We start from the raw sequence: 25,844 nt of genomic DNA on the forward strand, positions 1-25,844 counted from the left end.
TAATGCTGTTCTGGAGTTTCAATATTTTAGAAACCATCCAAATTGGGAATATCATACTACTCCGTCCTGACTTGGATACGCCAACACAACTTGGGCCCAATGGACACTTATGAATGGCAACTGAGCTCTAGATTTTTTTTTACATTCTGTTTTGCCGTAAATAATTCCTACTAGTACTTTAGCCTTAGGCATGCACTGCTGCAAGTAGTGTTGTCTCTTAAACTCAATCCTTGTCTCAGACATAACACTGGCCTGCCCTTATTCACTCGCCTCTTCGCCCATCCTCTTCTCACCCTCTTCCCTCTCTTTTTTCTGTCCCTCTTCTCTTCCAACCTCCATTTTTCTGTTCTCTACCGCATCGCTGTCTCCATTCAGCTTATGTCCACCCAATCCCATCTCTCTGCGTTGAGGATTACTAGGTTATCTGTATTTCTTTTGCCGTCCAATCCAAAAGGAGAACAAATATTCTTGCAATATGGCACCGCATTCTCTTCATAGAAGTGTTACGCCCGATGTGAAACCCTCTATTGAAGACTTAGAGCGCCCAATGCCAGGTAAGCCATCGTCTTCGCTCCAATCTATGTCAACGGAACCTAATATGACTATAGCTTCATCCCAACATCCGATACCTACAATGGAGTCCTTTACTGAGCCTTGCTACTCAGAGCCTCTTAATATCCTTGCACAGAGCATGACCGTTCTCGTCAAAAAGATTCAGGATCTCCGTCATATTGGCATCGAAGATTCTCATATTAAGTTACCCAAGATCTGTGTGATTGGTGATCAGAGCACAGGAAAGAGCTCGCTCATTGAAGGAATGAGTGAGATCAAAGTTCCAAGGAGCTCCGGTACCTGTACTCGTTGTCCTATGGAAATTAACCTTTCCGAGAGTGAGGCTGGACAATCTTGGACTTGCCGTGTGTACCTCTCTAGGAGGTACATATATGATGGCTCCAGGAAGATAGGCAAGCCAAAGAAGTCACATCCTCTGGGACCATGGGTCTCTATCGACCCGGAAGATGAATTCTTCATCACAATCACCAACAAAGATCAGATCGAAGAAGTGATCAGATGGGCACAACTTGCAATCCTCAATCCGGGGAGGCCGACAGCTCACTACATTCCGGGACAGAACTCATAAACCAATCCTCTTGATTGTGAGGTGAAATTCTCGCCCAACATAGTAAGGCTTGATATCTCGGCACCAGGGTTCCCGAGCCTGTCCTTTTACGACCTGCCTGGTGTCATCAACCAAGTCGAATTCGATGAGGAACGCTACCTTGTAAACCTCGTTGAGAACCTCGTGAAGGACTACATCAGTCAGGATAACTGTATAGTTCTCCTCACAATTACCATGACAGATGATGTGATGAATAGTAGTGCCGCCCGGATAATGAATGACGTCCGTGGAGCGAAACAGAGGGCTCTAGGGGTTCTCACAAAGCCGGATAGAATACCTCCTGGTGATGAACTCAGCCAATGGATTGAAATCCTTGAAGGTGATAAGTTTGCTTTAGGGCACGACTACTATGTTGTTCGCAACAATCCGGACCCTTCGGTTGAGCACTCGGTGGCGCGACAGGAGGAGGATGCATATTTTATGTCTGGGCCATGGTCAACAGAGCTTGCAGCGTACCGTGAGAGATTTGGAACCCGGAGCCTACAGAGCGCGTTGTCAAAACTTCTGTTCCAGCAAATCCAGGGATGCCTGCCAGCCATAATCCAAGAAATCAACAAGAAGGCTACTCGGATCGATGATGAGCTTTCGAAGCTCCCAGCTCCACCATCGGCCAATGTTCCATACATCTTGTGCGAAAAGCTGTATGAATTCAAGGAATGTATTCGCCATCAAATGGACGGGGGCTCCAGGGAGTATCCCCTGAAGAAACTCTGGTACAATATTGCAGAAGACTTCAAGCTCTCCTTGGCTAAAACCCGCCCAACAGTGAAGGTACTGGCAGAGGTTGATAAGCAATCCATTTCCGCTAGCCGTGATGACGACTCAGAATGCGAGTTTGTCCAATGCTCACCCAAGAGGAAACTACCAGAAGATGTATTTGGCTCGCCGTCCTCAACCGCAGGAGGAAGGCCCAAGAAACCATCAGGATACCATACTACACACTTTGACAATTTTATGAAACCCGCGAAAGAATTCTCTTGGGAGGAAATTCGGGATATTAATAAGGATTCGGCGAGTGCGGGAATCCCACAACAGATCAATCCCAAGGCCATAGACTTTTTGAATCAAGTGAGTGTCGTCCACTGGAAGCAGCCAATGATAGTCTTCATTGATGCAAGCCATCAACTTGTGAGAGACACACTATTGCGCGAATTGAACAACGTTTTTATCCAGTACAACCAGACTGGCCTGTTCAGAGAGCTTGAAAGAATAATCAGAAGCTATCTGAAGAAGCTTAGAGCTGAACACCTTGCTCACGCCGAAGAAATATACAGCATCGAGTATGAGAAACCTTTCACGATGGCGACTACAGCACTTGACCAGGCTACAGCTATAGCCTATAAACATCTGGAGTCGCGCCGCTTCGATGCCCGGGCTAACCATTACCTGGACCTCTTTAATAAGTACCCCATTGGCGACCCACGAAGGGAGAGCGAAAAGAAGAAGATAGGGAATGCCGAATTGGGTGCAGATAAGTTCACGCTGGAAGTCAGAATGATGGCTGTACGTCGTTTAGTTGCAAGGCATGGCTCCAGTTGCTGACTGTATCTAGATAACCCGGGGCTATTATGAAACCGCCAGCTCGAGATTTGTCGACTCTGTTTGTCAATCTATATACACAAAGCTATTTTTCAGATGCCACCAGAGCCTGGTCAAAGCAATTGAGCACGGTCTAGGGATTCAGGCGGAAAACGGTTCGTCTCGATCCCCCCCACCAAACCCAATTTAACTGCACATTCTCTAACTGTGTAATATATTAGCCGTGGAGCGTTGTAATGAGCTCATGTCCGAGGATATTGAACGCCAACGTCGTCGACAATACTTCGAGAAGCAGAAAGAGAAGGTCATGAAAGCGCAAGAATGGTTGAACGAGGAGAATGGAACCGCCGACGAGCAAGACGATCCCATGGATGTTAAGCCTGAAATCAAGTCTCAATCTCACGATTTGTGAGTAATAGAAACGCTAATTGCAATATCATATTTTCATTCTGGAGAGAAATTCTGTTATTTTGTACTTGGTCGCCAACACTGCCAGAAGATTCAAGGCGGGGTTCAGTTATCGGCGTCGAAGAACCCCACTTCGATGCCCGTGCCCTAAGCCCTGCCTGCCTCTTTTGGGGGGCTTGAAATCTTTGGAAAGCGGCAAATGCACGGTCTGGGGTGGACAGGAGTCGGATGAATCATGCGAAGGAATTATTTTAGAGGAGGCACTATCTAGCAATTCGAAGTATTGCAGAAGAATGCAGGGATTGTAGTGACTGAATTGCTCGTAGTTGTTCTCGGAGTACCCAATGACAGCCATCCCGCGGTGACTCAGGCCCAAAAATCTTTGGCGCGCTTTCTCCGTCTCCTCCTCCCACTTCGACTCAAGAGAATCTCGTTAACCACGGCCGACGCCACCTGTACTGATTTTTGCTCACACCGTTTGGCGTGAGTGAATAGAGCGTCGGATAATCCAGCCTTCCACTATGACTGATTCCCAACCCGTCAAGGAGGTCGAGGCCTCCATGGCCAACCTCTTGCTTGATGAGGTCACTGGCGAAAAGGTCTCCAAGACCGAGCTGAAGAGACGCCAGAAGCTGCGCGAGAAGGAAGCCAAGAAGAAGGACAAGGAGGCTGCTGCTCCCCCCAAGGCTGCGCAGAAGAAGGTCTCTGCTGAAGAGGAGGAGGCGAACCTGACCCCCAACGTGCGTTATCCTTTGTTTTTATTTTTCATTTCCAACCTCTTAAGAGCATCAATTAATTGTGCTCTCTTGATTTTAGCAATACTTCGAGATCCGTAGCAAGAGAATCAACAAGCTCCGAGAGACCAAACAGCCCGACCCCTACCCCCACAAGTTCCAGGTTACCGACGACCTACGCAAGTTCTTGAAGGACTATGAGAGTCTGGAGAAGGGCGAGCAGAAGCCCGAAACCGCTGTCCAGATTGCCGGTAGAATTTACACTAAGCGATCGTCCGGTGCTAAGTTGATCTTCTATGATATCCGCGCCGAGGGTGTCAAGGTGCAGGTGGTGGCACAGGCTCAGCATGCTACTGGTGCTGTTTCTTTTGAGGATCAGCACGAGAACCTCCGGAGAGGTGATATCATTGGTATCGTCGGTTTCCCTGGTCGTAGCAACCCTAAGAACCGACCTGATGGTGAGCTGTCTATCTTCGCCACCGAGGTGGTTCTTCTCGCGCCCTGCCTTCACGCCATTCCAACCGAACATTACGGTTTCCAGGACAAAGAACAGCGTTTCCGCCAGCGCTACCTTGATCTGATCATGAACGACAAGTCTCGCAATGTTATGGTCACCCGTTCTCGGATGGTTACGTACATTCGCAACTTCTTGGACCAGCGCGACTTCGTCGAGGTTGAAACCCCCATGATGAACGCCATTGCTGGTGGTGCGACAGCCAAGCCTTTTGTCACTCACCACAACGAACATGACATGAACCTATTTATGCGTATTGCCCCTGAGCTTTACCTTAAGATGCTCATCGTTGGGGGTCTCGAGCGTGTTTACGAGCTCGGTCGCCAGTTCAGAAACGAGGGTATCGACCTTACCCACAACCCCGAATTCACGACCTGCGAGTTTTACTGGGCTTATGCCGATGTCTACGATGTCATGAACATGACCGAAGAGCTTGTCTCCGGCCTGGTTAAGCACATCACTGGTGGCTATGAGACCACCTTCCACACACAGACCGGTGAAGAATACCGTGTCAACTGGCAGGCCCCATGGAAGCGCGTGGAGATGATCCCTGCCCTTGAAGAGGCTACTGGCGAGAAGTTCCCTCCTGGAGACCAGCTACACACCGCTGAGACCGCTGAATTCCTTAAGAAGGTCTTGAAGAAGACTGGTGTGGACTGCTCACCACCCCTCACTAACGCTCGGATGCTGGACAAGCTTGTGGGCGAATTTATCGAGGAAACTTGCGTCAACCCAACATTCATCACTGGCCACCCTCAAATGATGTCTCCTCTGGCCAAGTACCACCGTAAGACTTCTGGTCTCTGCGAGCGTTTCGAGGCCTTTGTCTGCAAGAAGGAAATTGTCAACGCCTACACTGAGTTGAACGACCCCTTTGACCAGCGCCTTCGCTTCGAAGAGCAGGCCCGCCAGAAAGACCAGGGTGACGACGAAGCTCAGATCATCGATGAGAACTTCTGTACCAGCTTGGAATACGGTCTGCCTCCCACCGGTGGCTGGGGTATGGGCATTGACCGCCTCGTCATGTTCTTGACGGATAACTACAGTATTAAGGAGGTCCTCGCCTTCCCCTTCATGAAGGATGACAAGACCGCACAAGAGGGCAAGTCTGCCGCTGAGATTGTTGGCATCGAACCTCAACCCGAGGAGGGAATCCGTAAGTGCCCACCTGAATACAACCTAATCGTTAAATGACGAGCTAATTTGTTTGCGTCGTCCAGCCCACAAATAGATATTAGAAACTTTAAGTCATGCAAAAAATGATGCCTCGATATGACATTTCACGATTGAGCTAGTTGGCTTCCATGAAAATAAATAAAGAACCTGAGAAATAAAAACAAGATTTTATATTCCATTGTCGGCGTTTATACCTGATCTTGTAAACCGTAGTTCACCAAGCCCTTTCTTCCCGCGAATAAGAAGTATTCTTTCTATGGCGTTTCACTAATGTCAAATCACTTAATAACAGCTCATAAATGCCAAATAGCTATTGCTCTGAGTGGGTAGATATGTGGTAAGGAAAGTCAAGAGTTGAATAATTAGGTAATCTTTCAATATAATGACCAATCTATGGTAGCCAATAACGGCAGTAATATACAAGAATATATAAGTAGAGAGTTTCATGATGATACAGGAAGGATATTTGACCTGATGCCCTGTATCGCAACAGTGCACAAATAATCTTTTGTTTACAGTCTGGGAGGAATGTGGCGGGCGGCATTTGACGCCGCATGGCCACGCGCCTTAGCTGCCATTTGCAGTAGTTTGGCGGTCCGCGATGGGTGCCAGACACGGCTACCAAGGACGAGAACCCAGGTCAGAAGGAACAAGCTTCCGGCCTGGTGGGCTGAGGCTAGAGGAAGAGGAACGAGGTACAGTAGAGTCGTTAGACCAAGTCCGACCTGCAAGCAGGCAAAGCCGACAACACCGTGTACAGCCTTTTTGGCAGCTGGCGGTAGGAAACGCTCCATGTTGGGTGATCTGCGTGTGTACGCCCAAAGAGCCATAATAGAGGTGAATGTTGTCATAGCCAGGATACGGTGGTCTAGTTGAACGAGAGAGGGGTTCTCTAGGATGTTCCTCCACCACAAGTCTGAGCGGTCCTCGTGTCGCGAGTATTTTTCATCAAACAGTTCCGAAGATGGAGGCGCAAATCCGTTACCCATGTAAGGGAATTCGTTATAGATAAGCCCGGCGTCTAGGCCTGCAACAAGACCACCCGACATGGCAGTGACAAAAACAAGGAGGGCCAAACCGGCAACAGATCGACGGAAAAGCTTAAGCTTAGGATCTTTGAGTGATTCCAGCAATTTGATTCCAGCATCGGGGTCAGACAGAAGACGATGAGACCGCAAAATAGCGAGACCGTTCCAAAGCATTGCAACATAGCAGACAAACGCGGCCCCCAGGTGCGCTGTCAAGCGGTACTGACTAACACGAGGCGTACTTCCCGGAGCAAAGAGGTCGTCCTTGAGCCCTGACTTGACCATCCACCAACCGATAAACCCTTGGAATCCGATCAAGCCTGAAATACCGGCCAGCCGTAATGCCATGGGCTTGCTGACCTTCTTCCGAGCAACAAAGTAGATAGCCGGCAAAACGAACGAGAGCCCGACAAATCGGCCCCAGATACGGTGGATCCATTCCATATAGTAGATAGACTTAAATTCGGAGAGTGTCATCGTTGGGTTCAAGAGCTGAAATTCGGGTGAAGCACGGTATTTCGCGAACTCGGATTCCCAGTCTTCGGCGTTCATAGGAGGAAGAGAACCGGTAACAGGGCGCCATTCCGTAATGCTCAATCTATGTCTTGGTCAGCAAGGGAAATATTGTATAGAACAGCATATATAATTGTGACATACCCAGACTCCGTTAACCTAGTAAGGCCTCCGAAAACCACGATACCAAAGACACTTGCCGCGCTTCCGAGTAACCAATATGCCACGGTCTTGTCGCTAATACCAGGGAAACTCGACTTTGACGTCTCTGGTTTCGCACCATTTACGGCAGCGGAATCAGAAGCACATCGCGCAAATGCCTTCCTTGCCTTGCTTCTCAGAGACGCCGCATTGAGGCTGCCGGTGTTCCGAGCGAAGGGAACGGAGGGTGTACGGAGGGTCGTCCTGGTGCCATAGTTTTGGGTCCGAACAAGGCACTGTCGGCAGGTAAACAATTCTTTGGACAATCGCGGCGCAAGCCGTCGGAATAGAAGGACTGAATTCCCCAGAGATGCCATGATTGCGACAACGATGGGAACTCGAGTTGTCGAGGGGAAAATTATCGAATGTCGCGATCGGAGAATGCGGCGGACATTCGGAGCCTGAGGCCAAGGCAGCTCGGAGCCAATCAAAGCATCACAATTTGTTGTCTGGAGATTGTGAAGCAATCATACGATCCTCATGGTTTCAGGCGTTATAAGCGAAGATAATATTGTCGTAATAAGACTAGTTAAAGGCCTCTCAATCGATACGGATAAACTGAACCAACAGCGCAAGAAATGAGAGCCAGCAAAATGGCCTTGATTCACCAGCAGTTGATACCTCAGGCAGAAGCTATCCAATTTCGGCTTAGCCTCTCCAGCTCACTTCTCAAAGCGCCGCAACAGACAACGAACTTTCAACTCTCACGCATGCCAACACCACGCTTTTTCTGAAATCACCTCAGAAATGTCTTATGCGGTTGAGACAAAGAAGCGCAAATTCCACCGAGTACTTGAATCCCTCACGAAACCTTTGAACACGGAGACCCCGAACCAAACTGCCCGCTCCGCGACTGCGACAGCTCTTGAACATGCCCCGGCTACGAAACGGGCCCGTATAGGCACCCGCAATGATAACATTCTTAATTCTGTGCGGAAAGACGTCCTCAAAATTGCGCGACCTTCCTCGCGCGCTTCTTCCGAATCCTCGCTGTCTCGACCTAGTTTTGTTCCTTGGGACCGCGAGCGTTTTCTAGAGCGATTGGAGACGTTTCGACGGGTAGACCGATGGTCACCCAAACCCGCCGCGGTAAATGAGGTGGAATGGGCTAAACGGGGCTGGATATGTACGGATGTTGCCCGTGTTACATGTGTGAGTGGCTGCGGGGGCTCCGTCGTTGTTAAGATTCCCGACGAACTTGACGAGCTCGATGGCTACGACGTGGATAAAATACAAGAAAGAAAGGACGTCCGTGAGTGGCTCAATGCGGCCCTACAAATTTCTGGTTCTAATTGGGAGTAGGTACCAAACTTGTACAGGAATACATAGGACTTATGGCTCAAGGGCATGGGGAGAATTGCCCGTGGCGGAACAAGGGCTGTGATGGTTTGTTTTACTATCCGAAGGGACCACTAAATATCCAGCTTACTGATTGTACTAAGCTACTATCCATCGACTACCGCTAACGAATCCTGATATTGCAATCTCAAATTTCCAAACACGCTATTCACATTTACTTAAAATGGCCGACCAGCTACCCGGCCCTGAATCTATACAAGTACCGGAAAGCTTCAATTCTCAGGATATAATATCAATCCTGCCAGCCGGAGCATTCCAGTCCTCTGCAGAACACAAAGAACTCGCGGAGGACAACCAACCCGGTTCGGAAAACAGCCAAGAGCCGGCATCCGAGCGTTCGGTTCAACGCGACTCCCCAATCAACGAGCCAGCCTTTATTCTAGCCTTTTTGGGCTGGGATTCTATTGAAGGGGCAGCAAATATGGCTGGCTGCAGTGCCTGCTTCCGACGCCTCGGGTTTTGGATGTACAAGCCAAAGGCGACCGAAGATGCTTCTTCTCATGATCCATTAGATGCAGCCAACGAGCACATGGATTACTGCCCATGGATTAACGGTAAAGCTCAGAGCGGTACGGGAAAACCTTCTGAGAAAGCGGAGGGCTTGCGCAGTGGATGGGAACTTTTGGCACAAGCACTCAAAGTGAAGCACTTACGACAAACTCGATCAAGTACCCCGATAGGTAGCCGCGCTGGGTCAGAGGCGCCTTCCATGGATGAACCCGAAATAGACGAACCAAATGACGCTGCTAAGAAAGCTAAAGACCGAGAGTGGTGGGCAAAGATTCGACGAATGAGACAGGTGTTGAACGTCAAATCCCCTAAAAGAAAGCCGGCCGCCCAATAAACGATGATTTTTTCCAGCACTGCATGCTTTAAGTCCGAGGTTCCATTTGCAAGCGCGGCGTTCAGGCGGTGTATATGGCCTTTGTTATCTATATATCATCATCGGACTTCATTTACAGGCGTATTGAGATTTAATGCATTGGCTGACCGTTTCCCTGATACCTCTTATAATAAATTCATTTGACAGACGGCCGTTCATTCACTTTAGAAAAAGAAGTTCATCCGAGAACGAAATAAACCCCTGCGCCAAGATAGCAATGAACACGAACAAGACTGTATATGACCAAACCCCATATTTCCCGCTTCTACTACGACTTTGCCAGCCTCGACCTGAGCGTACCGGTACTGGCAGGAAGCTGAGGGTCTCTCCACCCGCGAAGACTTTCGAGGCGATATTGGCTGGTAAACTCGTGTTCCATTGAGTGTAATATCGACCGACCAGTTTATTCAGAAGACCATCCCGGGAATGGATGCGGCATACGGTCCACGAATCATCATATATGCCCCGGACACGAGGGTATCGTTTATCCTGGTACGCCTGGAGCGTATTCCGGATTTGCACGAGCGAGGGTTGCTGAGTCGGGTTGCCACGAAGTAATGTTTGGAGTAACGAGGCAAGAGCGGCGGCGTCTTCAATGGCACAGTTTGCTCCCTGGCCGAAGTTCGGTGCCATCTGGTGGCAATCGTTGTTGGCTTTGGCAAACAACACACCCCGTGACCTGGTAAGAAGGATTGACTTACCTTGTGGATGCTATCCCCCAGCAACACCATCCGGTCATAAAACCAAGTCTTGAACAGCCCCTCTTCCACTGCAGTCATTGCAGCAATTTCCCTATTTCTCCAGAGATCGCCAACGCAGAGTTCTTGGTAGAGCCGCACGTCTTTCATTTCGCTACAGAGTTTCTCCGCATCATCCATTGAAAACCGGGGGGCATCCGGATAGACGTACTTCTGGTCGAGCTTTTTGAAAAGAAACCAGAAGGTACGATCACCCTTACCCTGTATCATCAAAACTGCGGCCCCATCTAGGAATGCGTTGACCTGTTCTCCATCCCCAAGACACTTTATCCCCGATGAGATTCCGAAAACACACGCATACTCCACAGTCATACCTAGCGATATCATTCGGTTAGTCGAGTGCTCGTTTGAAAACCTGGCTCTCGGACACTATAGGCATCTGTGCTCTGGATACTGACTCTTCTTTTCTTTATCTGATATAGACTCAAGTGCGTCTTTATTGGCCATCCGCCACATCTCAGATCTGATCCGACTGTGAACACCATCAGCGCCTACAACGAGGCTTCCCTGGTACACACTGCCATCATCTGTAACTGCGCAGATTCCTCCCTGGCAATGTTTTACTTCGGTCACCCTTTTTCCAGTAATAACCTTCGTCTTCTCTGGATATGATTCGTACGCGATTCTGAGGAACTCTGTCCTCGCTAAAAACGCAACTGAGTACCCAAACCTAATGAAAAAGGAAGCATAAGTATCAATAGAATGTGGCAACCAAAAGACTTCTAGCCTAGGACTAGTTTAAAATTACCTCTCATGAATGTCTTGTGGATACCGGCTTTCGAGAGCAAGGCCGTCTGGAAATGTAATATGGGATGTACTCATTGGCTCAATGCATCGCTCGATTTTCTCATAGAACCCGAGTTGTTCCAGGATTCGGGCTCCATTAGGCATGATACCGATTGATGCACCGATATCTGGCGCTACCTCGCTCCCTTTCTCGAGGATGAGGTGGTCTATACCCGCGCGGTTGAGACAGTGGGCAAGCACAAGGCCTGTCACTGAGCCCCCGACAATTATAACCCGGAACTTCGAACCCTCCATGGCTGTTAACCTTTTGACGTCTTCTCAAACTTCGCATATACTGATGTTGAGTCCAATGGTGAAGTCCAGCACCCGACGTTAACATAAATCAACAAATCCGCGATGCAGTCTATACCTGTTTGCCTGACCGGGTAACCTTCGAGGATGTCCGGGCATAGATGAAGAAAACTCCTAAGTCCGGGAAATTGTTATCTAGCGGGGTTTGTTCAAGTTTCATCAGCAGTCTATGCCGGCCATACTCGCAAGGCTATTGAGGGCCTGGGCCCCTTGTTACACGTACCAGTGTAGGTAGCACACTGTACGGAGTACGACTCAAAGATATTATATTCTGACATGCTTGCTTTCAAGCACTGACTTTTAGCGATTCTCGACTCCCGTGAGGGGGATTTCAGGGTTCGAGAGTACCCTCCGGACGCCGCATGGGAACACACACAAACAAGCCCCAGCCACCTTTCACTTCCTCTTATACTGGAATTTGCCCGAATCCATTTCCTGACGCTTGATACGATAGAGGCAGTAGCCGTAGCTGAGTTCAGAAGCAAAAAACACTACCACTGTCCACAAAACAAATGGCCCAGCTATCCAGGCGAAAGCCTCCGGCCAGTAAAAATATCGAAGGGCGACGAATACTATTGTTGATATCGACCCGAGAAACCGTGTTAACCTGTTTTTCTTGCGCTCTTAGCAGCGAGCCTTAGTAAATATCAGGCGCTAGAACAACATACCAAAGCGTGTACGATGCTCCGCGCGTATTGTTTCGACTCAACAGCTGGCAGACTTGGCCGACACTGATCAGCATCTGACATAGAATAGCACCAAAGCTATAGGCGCGAGCTGGTCCTAGTTGAGCAGCCATGGAAAGCATGCCGGCCAGCCATAGCGCTGTCGTGGCCACAAATACCAGCAGGGAATTTTGCATAATTAGAGGAGAATGCTGCCACTCGTTCGGAGTCGCGCGGATGGCGGCATACATCACAAAGATGTTGACAAGCAGTGCCACGAAAATCACGACCCTCTCGGCCCAGTCATTAGATGGATAAACAAAACCATACACAACTTCCCATGCAAAGTCAGCACAGAGAGCCATGATATTCAAGCAATATGTCCGGTCTTTGATAGAGACATAGGTCATCACAGCATAGTGGCTGCCCCATCCAAGTCCCATGCCGAGTACAAAAATATCAGATATCCATTTGACGCTGATGTACTCAGGGGGCGGCTGGATATGTGTACTGAAACCATCCATATTGATTGGAATAGCGGTTATTCTTATTGCCAAGGTAGGTGTTCTAGACTGGATGGTAGGTGCAGTCCTGGTTCGTTCGAAGGATCCTTATATAGGAACTGATGCAATGAGACGTATGCAAAGCTGAAGTGCTATTTTATTTTATGTCTTTCTTTTTGCTTTGGATTTGTGCATTTGCTTCGCTTGAGTATTGTGTTACACGCCTTCTAGCGAACAAGGGTAGGTAAGTGTGCCGTTAGACGCCGAACTACCTGGTCAGCGATGAACCCGAACTCCGAGCTGCCACAGTCCCTTTATGGTCAACAACAATTGCTATGTCGGTTCCCGGTGGCTCTCGGCATTTTAATGCTGGGCTTGGTATTTAGCCGGGTATAGTCATCTCATCATATGTCAAAACAACCACGATGGTACTGACGAGCAGTGTAACCCCCCCGAGCAGTGTTCCGACATACACGTCGGCAACTATTCCAAACCCAGGTCACTTGGGTTGTCAACTTTGGAGGCATATATAGCAAGTGACATTCCGTGGCCTGTCAGTCCACGATGCAGTTCTTTCTGGCTCATCGCTATTCGGACTTGACAGCATCTACAGGGTATCTATCATGTCTGGACTACAAAATCTTCATTTGATGCCTATTCCTCTGGCATTCACCGCTGGCATATTCCCTGTTGTATTTTACATGCTCCTAGATCGACTGCCTCCCATATGGCCGTCCTCGAAGAAGGCCATGATGATTGGGCCAAAACAACCACAAGATATAACTTCATTCGAGTGCCCGTACAGTTATATACGCCAGATCTATGGGAAGTATCATTGGGCTCCTTTCATTCATAAGCTCTCACCCAGTCTCAAAGATACAAACCCAAAGAAGTATAAGTGGATTCTTGAAGTTATGGACACTATTCATCTATGCCTTATGATGGTAGATGATGTAGGCCGTTCCCTCCAGTCCCGCATAACTCTACTAACACAACTAGATATCCGATAACAGCGATTTTCGGAAAGGCAAACCAGCAGCACATCGAGTCTACGGGCCATCGGAAACAGCAAACAGGGCATACTACCAGGTGACACAGGTCCTAAACGAGACAGTAAAACAATGGCCAAGTCTTGCGCCATTTTTGATGCAGAACCTGGAAGACATCCTGCACGGCCAGGATCTCTCTCTCATCTGGCGCCGTGACGGACTTAGTAGCCTACCCAACGGAGCCGAAGAACGAATGGCAGCATATAGAGAAATGGCTTCGTTGAAGACAGGTGCTCTGTTCCGCCTCATGGGTCAATTGGTATTGGAGGATAAATCTGCAGACAAAACGCTGACCACTCTCGCGTACGGCCACCCGAATTGAGCCCTATGTTTACTTGAAAGTCAGAGCTAATGATGCTTTTCTTCCTGCAGGTGGTGCTCACAACTGCAGAACGACTTCAAGAACGTTTATTCCTCAGAATACGCAAAAACAAAGGGATCCGTTGCAGAAGACCTTCGGAATCACGAATTTTCGTTCCCTATCATTGTTGCACTAGAGGCTCCCGGGGGAGAGTGGGTTGCCAGAGCTCTGGAATCGGGGTCACCTCGGAACTTACGCAAAGCACTCGAGGTGATACAGAGCGAAAGTGTGCGGAACGCCTGTTTTACTGAGCTCAAGTTTTCTAGCGCCTCTGTTCAGGACTGGCTCGCCATTTGGGGCCGTGACGAGAAAATGAACTTAAAGAGCCAGAAGAAGTGATTGTGTCCAGTCCTTGACGCCTAGGCATGTGCCCATTCTATATTTTGACAGTTTCAACAACTATGTCTGATACCATTTGTGTATGTTGTGTGTCTTTTTTATAGAGCAGGAAAACGGCATAAAGGAGTAGCTTTGTTTCTCGTCACTTTGCATTCCTTCTAGAGGTCCCGGTTGCTTTATTATCTAGGGAAATATAGGCTATTCCAGCGCAGCTTTTTGTCAGCGCTAACTGCAGTATCCTCTCAGTGCTGAATTTACCAACGCTTAATGTAACCATTTTACTTACACCCCCGGGAGACCATAGCATGACCAGATTTCTGGATCCCAGGGAGGTTCCGCAAGATTCTCGGATGCGCGTACACCAGGCCCAGCAATGACCTCGAGAATCGTCGAGAATCCTCTCGAGCCTCGTCTAGGTACCCAGTCACGTCTTGTTAACAGTCCCAACATCACGTACATTGTTGTGCTACCGAGTACGTTTCTTTGCATACTTCATAGCTCACAGTGGATTTCACAATGGTACAACTTCGTAATGCAAGTCTACCCAGCAATGCAGGCGCCAACCTGCCCCTGGACCCAGTTCCACACCCTGCGGCATCTGAGCGTCTTCGGGTCTTCAGTGGTATTACCCACGATGATTGCGCGCTGGGCTTACGTCCCCGAAGTCCCCGAAGACACTTACTAAGGCAGCTGATAGGAAGCCCGACGTCGAATACGCTGGCAGTACTGTTGGCGCCTTGCTGAATCTAGATTCCAGATATCGTGGATATATTCAATTCCATGCCCTTCCAAGGGGACAACACCATACGAAATCTCACTGCATTGTGAGACATACCCGTGCTCGTCGATAGTGTGTTGACCTCTGCATGGCTGGCTGGGATTCTTCTGTAGGCAATCTGTGCCAATTACCCTGGAGACTCTCATCCTATTCAGCAGTCGTTTCCACTCGCCGAGCCCCTCTCTTGTCTGTTTATCCTAAACCGTCTGTCGACACTTCGTTAACAGCAAAATCTTTCAGAAGTTCATTCCTAATGCCTTCTCAAGGTTCGGTAATCTCACTGGGTACAAATCTTATGGCGTTTGAAGTGCTCTGATTAGAAAGGCATGTAGATTCCCTTGTGGGGGATTTTTATCGCCAACACCAAGAGCCGTCTGCCTCAGTGCTAGTTTGGATGTGGTCATCCTCATATCCATCAAACTGCCGGGACAGCTCAAACGACGGTCGTCACAGACTCCGAACCTAGGTTTCCTGTGGTTTATATTCTTAGTGGTGCACTATTCCACTGAAATGTTTCATATCTGGTGTTCCATGTTGTCAGATAATATTCAGGGAAAGTGAGGACATAACCTCGGGTGCGCGTTCTGCAACACCAGGTCCATCCAATACGCGAACGAATAGTAAAAGAAGGCATTTGTTGCCTATGTACCGTCAGGGGTGTATCTCATAATAGCGTAGAAGTGTAGACAGTACGGACCTCGACAAACAGACAGAAAAGAGTGTAGGCTGATCGACTTCCGGATGCGGCAAGGGGAAACATGGTTGATCCCCAAGCTCAACCAACGAACCCAACCTTGCCCAGTCATCGCGTTCTCTGCAGATTTCTTGGTCTCTGGTCATCTATTGCATCGTCTCGCGACTTCGACTTCGTGTGGTTTGGCAAGTCATGGGCTTTCGTCCACCATGGCAGATGAAAACCAGCCGGAGCGCCGAGTGAGTGGAGGCGCCATGTATGACGCCGCACGGGACAGCTGGGACGGCCATCACGTCCAGCAGCCGTCTCTTCATCCTCCGCAGAAAACCCAGCATCCTTTGGTTAACGACCACTTGAATGACATCTCCTCGGTACGTTGCGCTGTCCTGTCCGTGATACACTCGCCGGTGATGAAGTGTTTTCAGTTTCTATGAGAATTGCCTCAAAACGCGATGAAGCCAAAACTTCCCCAAGAAGCAAAAATTCTGTTACTTGATCTGTCATTTCCAGCTCGGTTGCCACTTTATTGGATAATTTCACTAATCTACCGATCTGGGCGTCTTACATAGCTTCCCAATGATCCCCACTTAACACAAGGACCGGAGCTACAAAACTTGGCCTCCACTTCTCCCTCGGACCAACCTCAGCTACCCGCCTTACCACCCGAAAGACCAGAGATACAATCCAAAGAGCACGAAATTGATCGACAACCACCTCGCCCAGAAGAGAAATCCAAAGCACGCCCTGTCACTGAGGCCATGGACTCACCCTCTAGCTTGGAAGGCTCTAGGCCTGTTGACACCCTAGCGGAGAAATCTGAAGCTGGCGGCACCTCCGGTGCAACAACCAACGACTACAATGGCTCGCCTATCGACAAGAAAAGAAAAGTGGTAGAGGGAGAGGACAAATCACAAGCCGCAGCAGAACGGACTGGCCCTAAACGCAAGCGAGTTCAAGAACGACACCAGAAGCTGCGAAACCCCGGTCGAGCTGCGCCGTCCGCATATTCGCGACGCGACGCAGATGAAAATTCGCGCGCAGCACCTCGAAATGAACACGCAAATCGATCGCCATCACCCACTCTACCTCCTCGTCGTTCACCTACCCCCGAAGCGCAGGCACGACAGCGGAAACGGCCTGGTGGTGGTGCGCGCCGGGGCCTCATGGACCCCGAAACCGTTCGCAGGCGACAAGAAGAACAGGAGCGTGCTCGAGAAGATGATGCTATGCGTTACTCTCAGGGCCGAGGCGTGACAGATATTGTTCGACAACATTACAACGCTGTGCCCCAGCGTGGCAGAGAATGGCGGAAAACTGAGAGCAAGATCAAGGGCTTGCGTAGCTTCAACAATTGGGTCAAAAGCAGCCTTATTCAGAAATTCTCACCCGATGAGGAGTTTGCTGCTCGGGCTCTCGACACCAAGGATTGGGCTAATGATGCAGCGCCGCCGCCCACTGATGAGAAACGGCTGTTGGTGATTGACTTGGGCTGTGGTAAAGGCGGAGATTTGGGTAAATGGCAGCTAGCGCCTCAGCCTATTGATCTATATGTTGGCCTCGACCCTGCTGATATCTCTATCTCGCAAGCGCGTGACCGTTACGGCTCCATGAGAACTGGGCGTGGACCCCGTAACCGTCGTGGACCCCTTTTCCATGGGGAATTTGCAACCAAAGATTGCTTCGGCGAACCGTTGAGTGATATCCCAATTGTGCAGCAAGTCGGGATCGAAGATAACGTCGGACCTGGGGGTTCCTTGATGAGCTCGCGATGGGGCGGCGGTGGATTCGATGTCGTCGCATCTATGTTCGCGATTCACTATGCCTTTGAGAGCGAGGAAAAGACAAGGCAAATGCTACGCAATGTAGCTGGCTGTCTGAAGAAGGGTGGCCGTTTCCTCGGAGTGTGCCCGAATTCGGATGTCATCAGTACACAAGTCGCCAAATACCATGAAAAGCGGAAGGAGCGTGAGGCCTCCAAGAAGAAGGAAGATGCAGAGCCCGAAGATGGAGAAGTTGAAGACGATGATAACAGAGCAGAGTGGGGAAACTCCATCTACCGCGTCCGTTTCCCTGGTGCTACTCCTGAAGATGGAATTTTTCGACCTCCTTTTGGGTGGAAGTACAGTTACTTCATGGAAGAAGCCGTCGAGGAGATCCCCGAGTATGTTGTGCCGTGGGAAGCCTTTCGAGCGTAAGTGCCTGTGTTACTATTGATACTACCATCTCTAATCCGCCACTCTGCAGATTGACTGAGGACTACAATCTCGAGCTTCAATATCGAAAGCCGTTCCTCGACGTGTGGCGGGACGAAAAGGATGACTCGGAGCTTGGACCGCTGAGTGAGCGGATGGGAGTTCGTGATAGAGCCACTGGCAATCTTCTGATGACAGAGGAAGAGCAGGAAGCAGCAAGTAAGTATCTTCCTCGATAACTGGTCATTCATATGCTGACTGGATAGGCTTCTACCATGCATTCTGCTTCTACAAAGTCTAGAGACATTGCTTCACTTTTCAAGCCTGTATATTACTGTCATTGTTTGGCTGTACGGTGGTTCCACCATAACCCACAACCATTTAGCTGAAATTTGAGAAAAACATATTACATTTTTTAACCTTCCAAATCCTGTACGTTGTTGAAAAAGCCCGTAGACTACTTTAGCTGCCGAGAAATACATACTACGCCTCATATTCCAGGCATCAAAATACCTAAAGCAGTCATAAATTAAGAATTCCGCCCGAACAGGACTAGCGCTATCGCGTCGCGCCCCAGACAAGCAGCAATTCATAAAGAAACCCGCATCGACCACTTTCTATCCACAAATAAAGCCGCCTCGCCAACGCTGCTCAACCATTGTAACTACAAAGATTCAAGCGCGAAGGCACATCCGCAGTCCTAAGTACCACAACATCCGCCCGAACCTCCCCCCGAACACGGAATAGAAACAACAAATCGACGGGCAAAAAAAGATGCTCTCCACGCCAGGCCCCTCGCGCGGGCCGTCATCCAGCTCAAGACACAGAGACCGAGATCGGGCCCGCGGAGGGACAGAAGCAGGCAGCCCCCGCCGCGCAGGAACACCCCCGCTCCCCACGTACGAACCGCCCATCGCACATCTCAACGAATCAGGCCAGCAGGCACTACTAGTTCTTTTGCGCGCGCAGGGGCTGCGGCAACTCAAGACGCATCTCCAGCATGTTGAGACGAAGCTCACAGACTCGGCGGGCGAGATTAATGAGAAGTTGACGGATGCAAGGGAGAAGGCGAGGAAGCGAAGGGAGAGGGAGAGGGAGCGGGGTGTGGATCGGTCTATGACAGAGGCTGGAGACGGGGAAGGAGGGGAAGGGAATTTGGATGATGGGAGTGCGGCGTCGGAGGAGACATTGCGGTTGAAGGGGCTTGAGGAGCGTATTGAGGCTCTTACGGGAAGGTTGGATGCTAGTATGCGGCGGGCGATCGATTCGGAGACTAGGGTTTATGGGTTGGAGGAGATTCTGGGAGCGTTGCAGAATGAGGTTGATGCGAATGTGAATACGGGCAATCGAAGGCAGAGGCAGCGGCGGCGGACGAGGCGTGGTGCTGATGAGGAAGAAGAGGGAGAGGATGGTGATGAGGGGGGCTTGTATGAGGCTACACCTGAGCCGGAGGTGGATCGGGAGGAAATTTCGTTGAGACGGAAGCTTGCAGAGAGAATGGATGAGGAACAAGCAAAGTGGGAAAACCTGTCATTGACAGAGCGGTTCGTCTCCAGATACCTACTCACATACCCAAGATACCGTACGCTGACAAGTCTGCATGAACAGCTACTCCGAAAACAACGACTACAAAGGCTTCTACCGCATCATCCACGACTCCAAACACCCCGACGATGCCATTCCTCCACTCCCACACCCCTCAACCTGGTTCGCCCACCTAGAAGACACCAACGCCTCTGCAAGATCACCCACCGCCGCGCCTTCGCGAAACACCCGGCAACAACGTACTCGCGCCGGCTCTTCCACAAGTGCAGACTCCGACGACCTCGCCATTGAACGCGAACGTATCTCACTCAAATGCCCACTCACCCTCCTCCCCTTCCGCGATCCTGTCACCAGCACCAAATGCCCTCACAGCTTCGAACGCGAGGCCATAACATCAATGATCAGCCAGAGCCCCATGACCGCCCCATCTCAATCATCCACTTCCGCCCGCGGAGGCCGCAGAATCCGCGCCGTGAAATGCCCAGTCTGTTCAGAGGTTCTAACGAATAATGACCTCCGCGATGACCCTGTCCTAGTACGCCGCGTGCGTCGGGCCGAAATAGCCCTGAGGCGGGAGCGCGAGGAGGAAGAGGACGAACTAGGTCCTTCAGATAGACGAAAGCTTCGACAGAGCGGGATTACTGTTGGTAGTGATGACGATGGTAGTGACGATGGTAGCAATGGCCGTGGGGATACAATGGACGTTGACCAGGTCCGAATCAAGCAGGAGAGGGCGGTGTCGCGTGGTGTCACTGAGACTGAGGACCGTGAAAGTGAGACGCAGGATTCAGGAGTGGACGAAGATGAAGATGTTGGAGACGACGACGAGTAGTACGACTACCATGGGTTGTATATAGATCTCCCTCGTACTAATCGATAAAACTCGCTTATCTCTATCATCCATATCTATGTATCTGCCTCGGCCCATCTTCAGGTTCCCAGGAAGGAAGGGCCGGATCCTGGCCCGGGGTCGCTCCTGCCCCATCCGAACCCGCTTGTCCATCGCTCCTGCCAGTCTCCACGGAGGTATATGTATTATGGGAAGGTGCACATCGTAGTCCGAGGCCTGAGGAAGGTGCTATCTTTAAGCTTTTAGTATCAGGGAGGAGAAAGCAAGTGCTATGAAACTTTAAGTTTCGGGTACATCCATACTTATCACCAGGCCTAGTAAGCTACTTAAGTTAACAGCGCTTCTTTGTATATTCCTTGATCGGCATTTCGGTCTAAAGCAACACTTTTACGTTCCAAGATGCCATGTTTATGATCAGTGCTTAGCATCGCTAGGCCTGCGGTTTCTTCATTTTGGTCTCAACTACCATTACATACATCCCGCAAGTACAAACACGACTTATCATGGATAGGTGTGTTTATAGAGTCTTTGCTCTTTGTGGGTATAGTTAAATGCGTAAGACAGGAATCAAACAGTTGATGAAGGCAGACAAAAGTAGATAAGCGCAGTCATCCCAGCAGACTGATCCTCGCACTTCCTTCAAAACATGGAAACGGACACTTATTAGAAGACGCTCAGCCATTACACCGAACCCAAATGATAGAAGAAGTAGGGGTATTCAGTAACAAGGAAGGAGACTTTTCGACCTTGAGCGATTATTCGCGGCTCCGGAAAGTCGCTTCGTGAGGCTCAAATCACTGTGCTGCTGCGGGAGAGGTGGACAAGTAATTGACCGGTCATATTCTTCTAAAACCCCATTGAAACGGGTCCATCTGGTTGAGTCCAGCTGTAACGACTCGTACGCGTTCTGACGCTGATGTCCCATCTAGGGACTGTTCGATAAAGGTTCGATAAAGACCGAAAGTTCGCTGTAAAAATACGGGAATGACAAAGTTCCCTCTTAAACTTAAGTGAGACACGCCGTAAATGGTATCGCAGAAAAAGCATGTGTCCTGGCTAGTTGAAGGCCAGTTCCACGAAGATTTCTTTGGCCGCATTTATTCATTTATTTGGTGAGGAGGTTAAGGTAGTCGGCGACAATAAGCGTAACCATACTAAAAGTGGAGCAGTGGGTCAGCAATAAGCAACGGGAAAAACAAAGTATGCACGGAGTGGGGAGACTAACGCATGGGGTGCGATCCGCACATAGTATGTGCCGAAGCCGCGATAGAACCTCAGCCAACCTTCTTCTTGAACAACTTTGCGAGCACAATCAAGCATGCCCCTGTATGGCAGTTGCCCCGTCTTCGGGTCTTTCTGTTGTTTTTGCAGACGAGTTTTGACAAAATCAAATGGGAGCGAGAGGAAACTAGCAAAGAAACCAGCGATCGCAGAAGCGGCAAACGTCTGGTTCTGAACTGAAAGACTTGTCCGAGCCTTCAATTGGGACTTGGACTCGGCAAAAAAAGCCAATTGACCGAGGTTAAGAGACATGGCACGCACGACGGTTGGTAGGGCGCCGGCCCATAGGGCAGTTACGCCTTCGGCTTTGGAAATGCGCCCCAGCGCATCAATGACAGAGCGATAATTAGCTCGCGCCTCGGGAGGCTTCAGGCCATCTGACTGCATTCTTACGAGTGCCAGATCGGCCGGGTTACCAATCATAGCGGCAACGCCACCGGCTGTCAGGCCTGCACCGGCGCGCTCTGCGAAAGTCACTTTTCGGTTAGCTGCCTCAGCCTTCTTGTTGAGAGTTGTAATGAATGTGTCGAAGAAGCCCAAGCGGGCAGTGGTATAGACAGCTTGGCGCAGGAGGCCGGCTGATAGACCAGTGTAAAGGTCAAGAACCTTTCCGGAAGCGATAATGTCACGCGCAACACCAAAGGCCGAAGGACGAGGTCCAGTGCGCACACCCTCGCCAGCGAGTTGCAGGCGCACCTTGATCATATCAATGGGCTGAATGGCGGCGGTGGCCGTCATACCAGCCAACCCGCCATTAATGAAGGGAAGAGCTGCACGAGTATAGGGTTGATGCAAGAAATCGACGGCTGGTTGCGTCGATTCTTTAGTAGTGGAGGCCGCCATGTTGGTGAGAAGGCAGGTTTCGCACCAGGTCTGAGGGAAATTAGCTACTTGTATTAAGATAAGCGATGGAATAGTAGTGAAAGAAAACGAAGGTGGTGTGTTCTGTTGGAAGAGCAGTGAAGAACAAAAAAAGGATCCACTGACCGATGATATATAGCGAAGGGAAAGCGGGAGCTGACGGGAGCAAAGCCGTTAGTAGACTGCAGATGGCAATTGTTGGTGACACTTTATGAACTGAGGGAAAGAGTGGCTCGTGTGACGGAAATGACGTTGAGGAGAGGAGGCGAGAGGGGAAGGACGGGAGTATACCTCGATACTTTATAGCTAGGAGGGAGCCGGGAGACAAGATTCGAGCGACCAGGAACTGCCCTGTGAACGATGAATCGGAAATGAGGAGTAAAAGAGGAGAGGCGGAGGACAAGAAGATAAAACGGAGGAGATGAGGAGTTGTTCCAAGGTTGAAGAACTCTTGTCAGATGATTGACGAGGATTAGATGCGGGGAGGAGAGCAAAGGCCTATCAATCACAGTGGACGCTTTCAAATCAGCAAGGACAAAAGTGCGCCTAGTCAAAGCGAAGTAGAGAATCTTCCGAAGGCGTTTTATAATGGAATCTTTTTGATGATTTGTTCGAAAGAACCGAAGCTGGTTTCCGGGATGCGCACGGGGTATAGTCCAGTATAAGTAGCCCAGACAGTATTATTTATCTTTTCTGCTAATACTAATTCCCATACTATTGCTTTCGGTCTATACTTGATTTTGCTAGCTCGGATACTGCGATCCTCGCTAGAAAGTACCCACTGGCCCCTACTATCGGCGTTATACGTTATACAAGAAATGTGGATGAGGATTTTGGCAGCAGATGGGGATGCGGGGGATGCTGTCCAAGCTGTCGGCTTGCATTAGCCCTGTATTTCTTTTTCGAAGCAGTAGTGCCCTCCTGGCTTCCTCTGCCACTTCAGTAAGTACTGCCAATTAATTATTTAAATTCAGCACTCGAGTCAATGACTTGTATTATTCGCATCTTTTGATGTCTCTATGTCTTCATCGTCGACGTCATTGCATGGTAATTTACGGCATGATAATACTGGTATTATACCAGCAGTCCTGCTGTGGATACCGCACTAGCCACATTAGGGCGGGTCGAACACGCGGGAAACCGTCAGGCCGTCAGCCGTCGCTCTTTCCCGATCCCTCGGGCACCACATCAACCGTATCAAAATACGTGTTATTCAAGCTGTCGAACTGTGATACAGTTGTTGCATTGATCTCCTGCCTTCAGTTATCAACATCAAGCACAATTATCTTCTGTATAATCTGGCAGTATGTTCCAAACGACGGATGTATACCGGTTACCGTGCCGCCAGTCCGACTACCCGAGGATAGATCCAGGAAGCTGATCCCGCTCTACCTTGCTGTAGCGCTGAGAATTATCTTACTCCTGATTAGTCTCTCTCGGAGTACCGTCTTCCAGCCCCATGGCGGTCCAGATCGGTTATTCCTCTTAGCTCCCGCTGTCCCTTCCCCCGTCCCTGGGCAATCTTCCGTTCCTCCATCCCCACCAGAGCTCCGTGTTCTGGGCAGCATTCCTCCGTCATTCGGATGCTGCTTCTCTCGACCGAACGGCCGATATGTATCGGTCATATTGCGCCTGGAGTGGGTGGCCAAGGCTAGGCTGCTTGTCGATTTATGGTGCAGGCATCTATCTATACATAGCCTCGATGGACGCAAAGTATGGCAGCAAATACCAAGGCGCTGTAAATGACCCCATCCCCCATGTTCGGCACGGACATATACCTTGCCACGAGATACTACATCTCTAATTAATTCATCGGTTCATCCGATATTCATCCCATCCCAGTTCGTATCCCTATCTCATGGACAACAGTGCTCCGTCTCCGATGGTCGGCGGAATCGGCACTTACATGATATCAAAACAACGATCAGAATACAAAAGGGGTTACCCTCGGGCCTCGAAGGTTCATCAACACGGAAAACACGGATACCCTAACCACGTTCCATCAGCGAGACCCGTCATGGGCCTGCCGGGGGAGTTATTCTCCGGGGTACGGATAGACCAGCGGGACCTCATGGTGGGGTGGGTTGAGATAGTGAAGGTCTGTGGATTGTAGTAGGCTAACTATCGCATCATGGCATAAGTATGGAACTGAGTTCCATCCCCCCCCACATCCCAACAAAAAAGGTAGGGTATGGCAATGCGAAATGAGTGCCGCCGGCCGCGGCTTTACTCCCCGGCAAACACGCAATCCACCGCGGCATAGGATATCGGAGTCGACTGCACCACCAACACAACAATTCACAGGCCAGATACCAATGCCATCAAATACATTCGGGACGAGCCCGGGAACCCCAACGGAAGAGGACGAGAGACCGGACGGGAGCTCGGCAGGTGTCGGTGTGCTTCCTCCTACTTGTAGTCACTAATACCTTTGTAGAAGTAGCCTACAAATGCAGGTGGTCAAGCCACACCGCCGTAGTATGTATTCATTGATATCTTCACCGTCAGTAGCAAGACAACCAAGCAACCAGGTTTTGCTATTTGGGTAAATAGAGTATAAATGTTTTGGGATTAGTATCCCTCCGGAGAATCTAAAGTCCTGCCCTGTTGGTCTGAGACTTGACCAGTCTTAAGCTCTTAGGATGTGAAGTGCACTAGTACCGTTTGTGCTTTCGGTGAATATGATGTCGCCCTGAAGAGTAAAGTAACGGAGGAGTGTAGTCCTCCCTCTCTCCTATAAATTGGACGGCACTGTAAACCTTTCTCTGAGTTCAACCATCTATTGCACTCTCTGTGGGATACGAAATTGCTCCTTTCTCAGGTATTCCATTTACCTAGTCCGTGGTCGAAAGGAACGATGGGACGGTCATTTTATGCTTGTTTCACCCCACTTGACAACAAACACCACGATACCTTTTTACCATGTGCTCCGGGCCAAGTCAGCAAGACTCCCAGGTTTGGGGGGTTGGTTAGGGTCCAGTTACATTCCGACTGTTTTTCCCCTCGCCCACCACCTTTGGCGCCTTAAATTCTTCTTTGGGGTTATGGTATTCTCATCGCTACATGGTCCGGAAAATTATCCGCACCACGGCAAGTCGGCACGGCTGATAGTCCACGCTTGGTCGATTCTACTAGCTATGGCTATTCAGGTGGAAGAAAAGAAACAATGATTTGGGAATAGTCATTGGATTGTATTGTCTAACATCTACTGACTATTCATCGCAGAGCCAAAAAGGCATTGCCAAGTTGTATCATTCCTGACTCTCGACAAGGAGAGCGAAGCAGAGACCCAATTATATGAAAACGCAGCACGCCATGCAATATGAAAAAAAGTT

At 49.7% G+C, this 25,844-nt stretch overlaps 10 protein-coding genes across 10 annotated transcripts; 6 read left to right on the forward strand and 4 right to left on the reverse strand.

The window, feature by feature from the left end:
* Positions 1 to 475: 475 nt before the first annotated feature.
* On the forward strand, positions 476 to 3,407 carry ASPVEDRAFT_59799 (putative dynamin GTPase; the record flags this gene model as incomplete). Its single annotated transcript, XM_040815501.1, has 5 exons — positions 476 to 554; positions 666 to 1,063; positions 1,163 to 2,683; positions 2,733 to 2,874; positions 2,941 to 3,407. The coding sequence occupies 5 exons, from the start codon at positions 476 to 478 to the stop codon at positions 3,129 to 3,131; spliced, it is 2,331 nt and encodes a 776-aa protein (XP_040664196.1). The 3' UTR covers positions 3,132 to 3,407.
* A 110-nt stretch (positions 3,408 to 3,517) lies between these two features.
* Positions 3,518 to 5,739, forward strand: ASPVEDRAFT_147654 (lysine--tRNA ligase KRS1). Its single transcript, XM_040808135.1, has 3 exons — positions 3,518 to 3,867; positions 3,944 to 5,531; positions 5,596 to 5,739. The coding sequence occupies exons 1-3, from the start codon at positions 3,649 to 3,651 to the stop codon at positions 5,604 to 5,606; spliced, it is 1,818 nt and encodes a 605-aa protein (XP_040664197.1). The 5' UTR covers positions 3,518 to 3,648; the 3' UTR covers positions 5,607 to 5,739.
* Positions 5,740 to 5,866: 127 nt separating this feature from the next.
* Positions 5,867 to 7,726, reverse strand: cox15 (cytochrome c oxidase assembly protein cox15). The gene is made up of 2 exons (XM_040808590.1): positions 7,237 to 7,726; positions 5,867 to 7,177 (listed from the first exon to the last, which is right to left on the reverse strand). The coding sequence occupies exons 1-2, from the start codon at positions 7,608 to 7,610 to the stop codon at positions 6,064 to 6,066; spliced, it is 1,488 nt and encodes a 495-aa protein (XP_040664198.1). The 5' UTR covers positions 7,611 to 7,726; the 3' UTR covers positions 5,867 to 6,063.
* Positions 7,727 to 8,040: 314 nt separating this feature from the next.
* On the forward strand, positions 8,041 to 9,496 carry ASPVEDRAFT_80084 (uncharacterized protein; the record flags this gene model as incomplete). The annotated part of the gene is made up of 3 exons (XM_040816811.1): positions 8,041 to 8,545; positions 8,596 to 8,679; positions 8,736 to 9,496. The coding sequence occupies 3 exons, from the start codon at positions 8,041 to 8,043 to the stop codon at positions 9,494 to 9,496; spliced, it is 1,350 nt and encodes a 449-aa protein (XP_040664199.1).
* Positions 9,497 to 9,694: 198 nt separating this feature from the next.
* On the reverse strand, positions 9,695 to 11,334 carry ASPVEDRAFT_80085 (FAD-dependent oxidoreductase; the record flags this gene model as incomplete). The annotated part of the gene is made up of 4 exons (XM_040816812.1): positions 9,695 to 10,168; positions 10,237 to 10,607; positions 10,692 to 10,963; positions 11,042 to 11,334. 4 exons carry the CDS (start codon positions 11,332 to 11,334, stop codon positions 9,695 to 9,697), a joined length of 1,410 nt encoding a protein of 469 aa, XP_040664200.1.
* Positions 11,335 to 11,702: 368 nt separating this feature from the next.
* Positions 11,703 to 12,580, reverse strand: pyr4 (meroterpenoid cyclase pyr4; the record flags this gene model as incomplete). Its single annotated transcript, XM_040816011.1, has 2 exons — positions 11,703 to 11,998; positions 12,060 to 12,580. 2 exons carry the CDS (start codon positions 12,578 to 12,580, stop codon positions 11,788 to 11,790), a joined length of 732 nt encoding a protein of 243 aa, XP_040664201.1. The 3' UTR covers positions 11,703 to 11,787.
* A 379-nt stretch (positions 12,581 to 12,959) lies between these two features.
* ASPVEDRAFT_147658 (uncharacterized protein) lies at positions 12,960 to 14,341 on the forward strand. Its single transcript, XM_040808136.1, has 3 exons — positions 12,960 to 13,512; positions 13,559 to 13,911; positions 13,981 to 14,341. The coding sequence occupies exons 1-3, from the start codon at positions 13,183 to 13,185 to the stop codon at positions 14,306 to 14,308; spliced, it is 1,011 nt and encodes a 336-aa protein (XP_040664202.1). The 5' UTR covers positions 12,960 to 13,182; the 3' UTR covers positions 14,309 to 14,341.
* Positions 14,342 to 16,538: 2,197 nt separating this feature from the next.
* abd1 (mRNA (guanine-N7)-methyltransferase) lies at positions 16,539 to 18,273 on the forward strand (the record flags this gene model as incomplete). The annotated part of the gene is made up of 3 exons (XM_040806301.1): positions 16,539 to 17,971; positions 18,025 to 18,191; positions 18,239 to 18,273. The coding sequence occupies 3 exons, from the start codon at positions 16,539 to 16,541 to the stop codon at positions 18,271 to 18,273; spliced, it is 1,635 nt and encodes a 544-aa protein (XP_040664203.1).
* A 303-nt stretch (positions 18,274 to 18,576) lies between these two features.
* Positions 18,577 to 20,582, forward strand: ASPVEDRAFT_185879 (SUMO ligase MMS21). Its single transcript, XM_040808962.1, has 2 exons — positions 18,577 to 19,516; positions 19,581 to 20,582. The coding sequence occupies exons 1-2, from the start codon at positions 18,747 to 18,749 to the stop codon at positions 20,347 to 20,349; spliced, it is 1,539 nt and encodes a 512-aa protein (XP_040664204.1). The 5' UTR covers positions 18,577 to 18,746; the 3' UTR covers positions 20,350 to 20,582.
* An 800-nt stretch (positions 20,583 to 21,382) lies between these two features.
* On the reverse strand, positions 21,383 to 22,862 carry ASPVEDRAFT_459071 (putative mitochondrial dicarboxylate carrier protein). The gene is made up of 4 exons (XM_040813420.1): positions 22,801 to 22,862; positions 22,636 to 22,665; positions 21,593 to 22,521; positions 21,383 to 21,521 (listed from the first exon to the last, which is right to left on the reverse strand). Exons 3-4 carry the CDS (start codon positions 22,489 to 22,491, stop codon positions 21,473 to 21,475), a joined length of 948 nt encoding a protein of 315 aa, XP_040664205.1. The 5' UTR covers positions 22,492 to 22,521; positions 22,636 to 22,665; positions 22,801 to 22,862; the 3' UTR covers positions 21,383 to 21,472.
* Positions 22,863 to 25,844: the final 2,982 nt, after the last annotated feature.

The sequence above is a fragment of the Aspergillus versicolor genome (genome assembly GCF_001890125.1).
Source record: "Aspergillus versicolor CBS 583.65 unplaced genomic scaffold ASPVEscaffold_2, whole genome shotgun sequence".
Lineage (NCBI taxonomy): Eukaryota > Fungi > Ascomycota > Eurotiomycetes > Eurotiales > Aspergillaceae > Aspergillus > Aspergillus versicolor.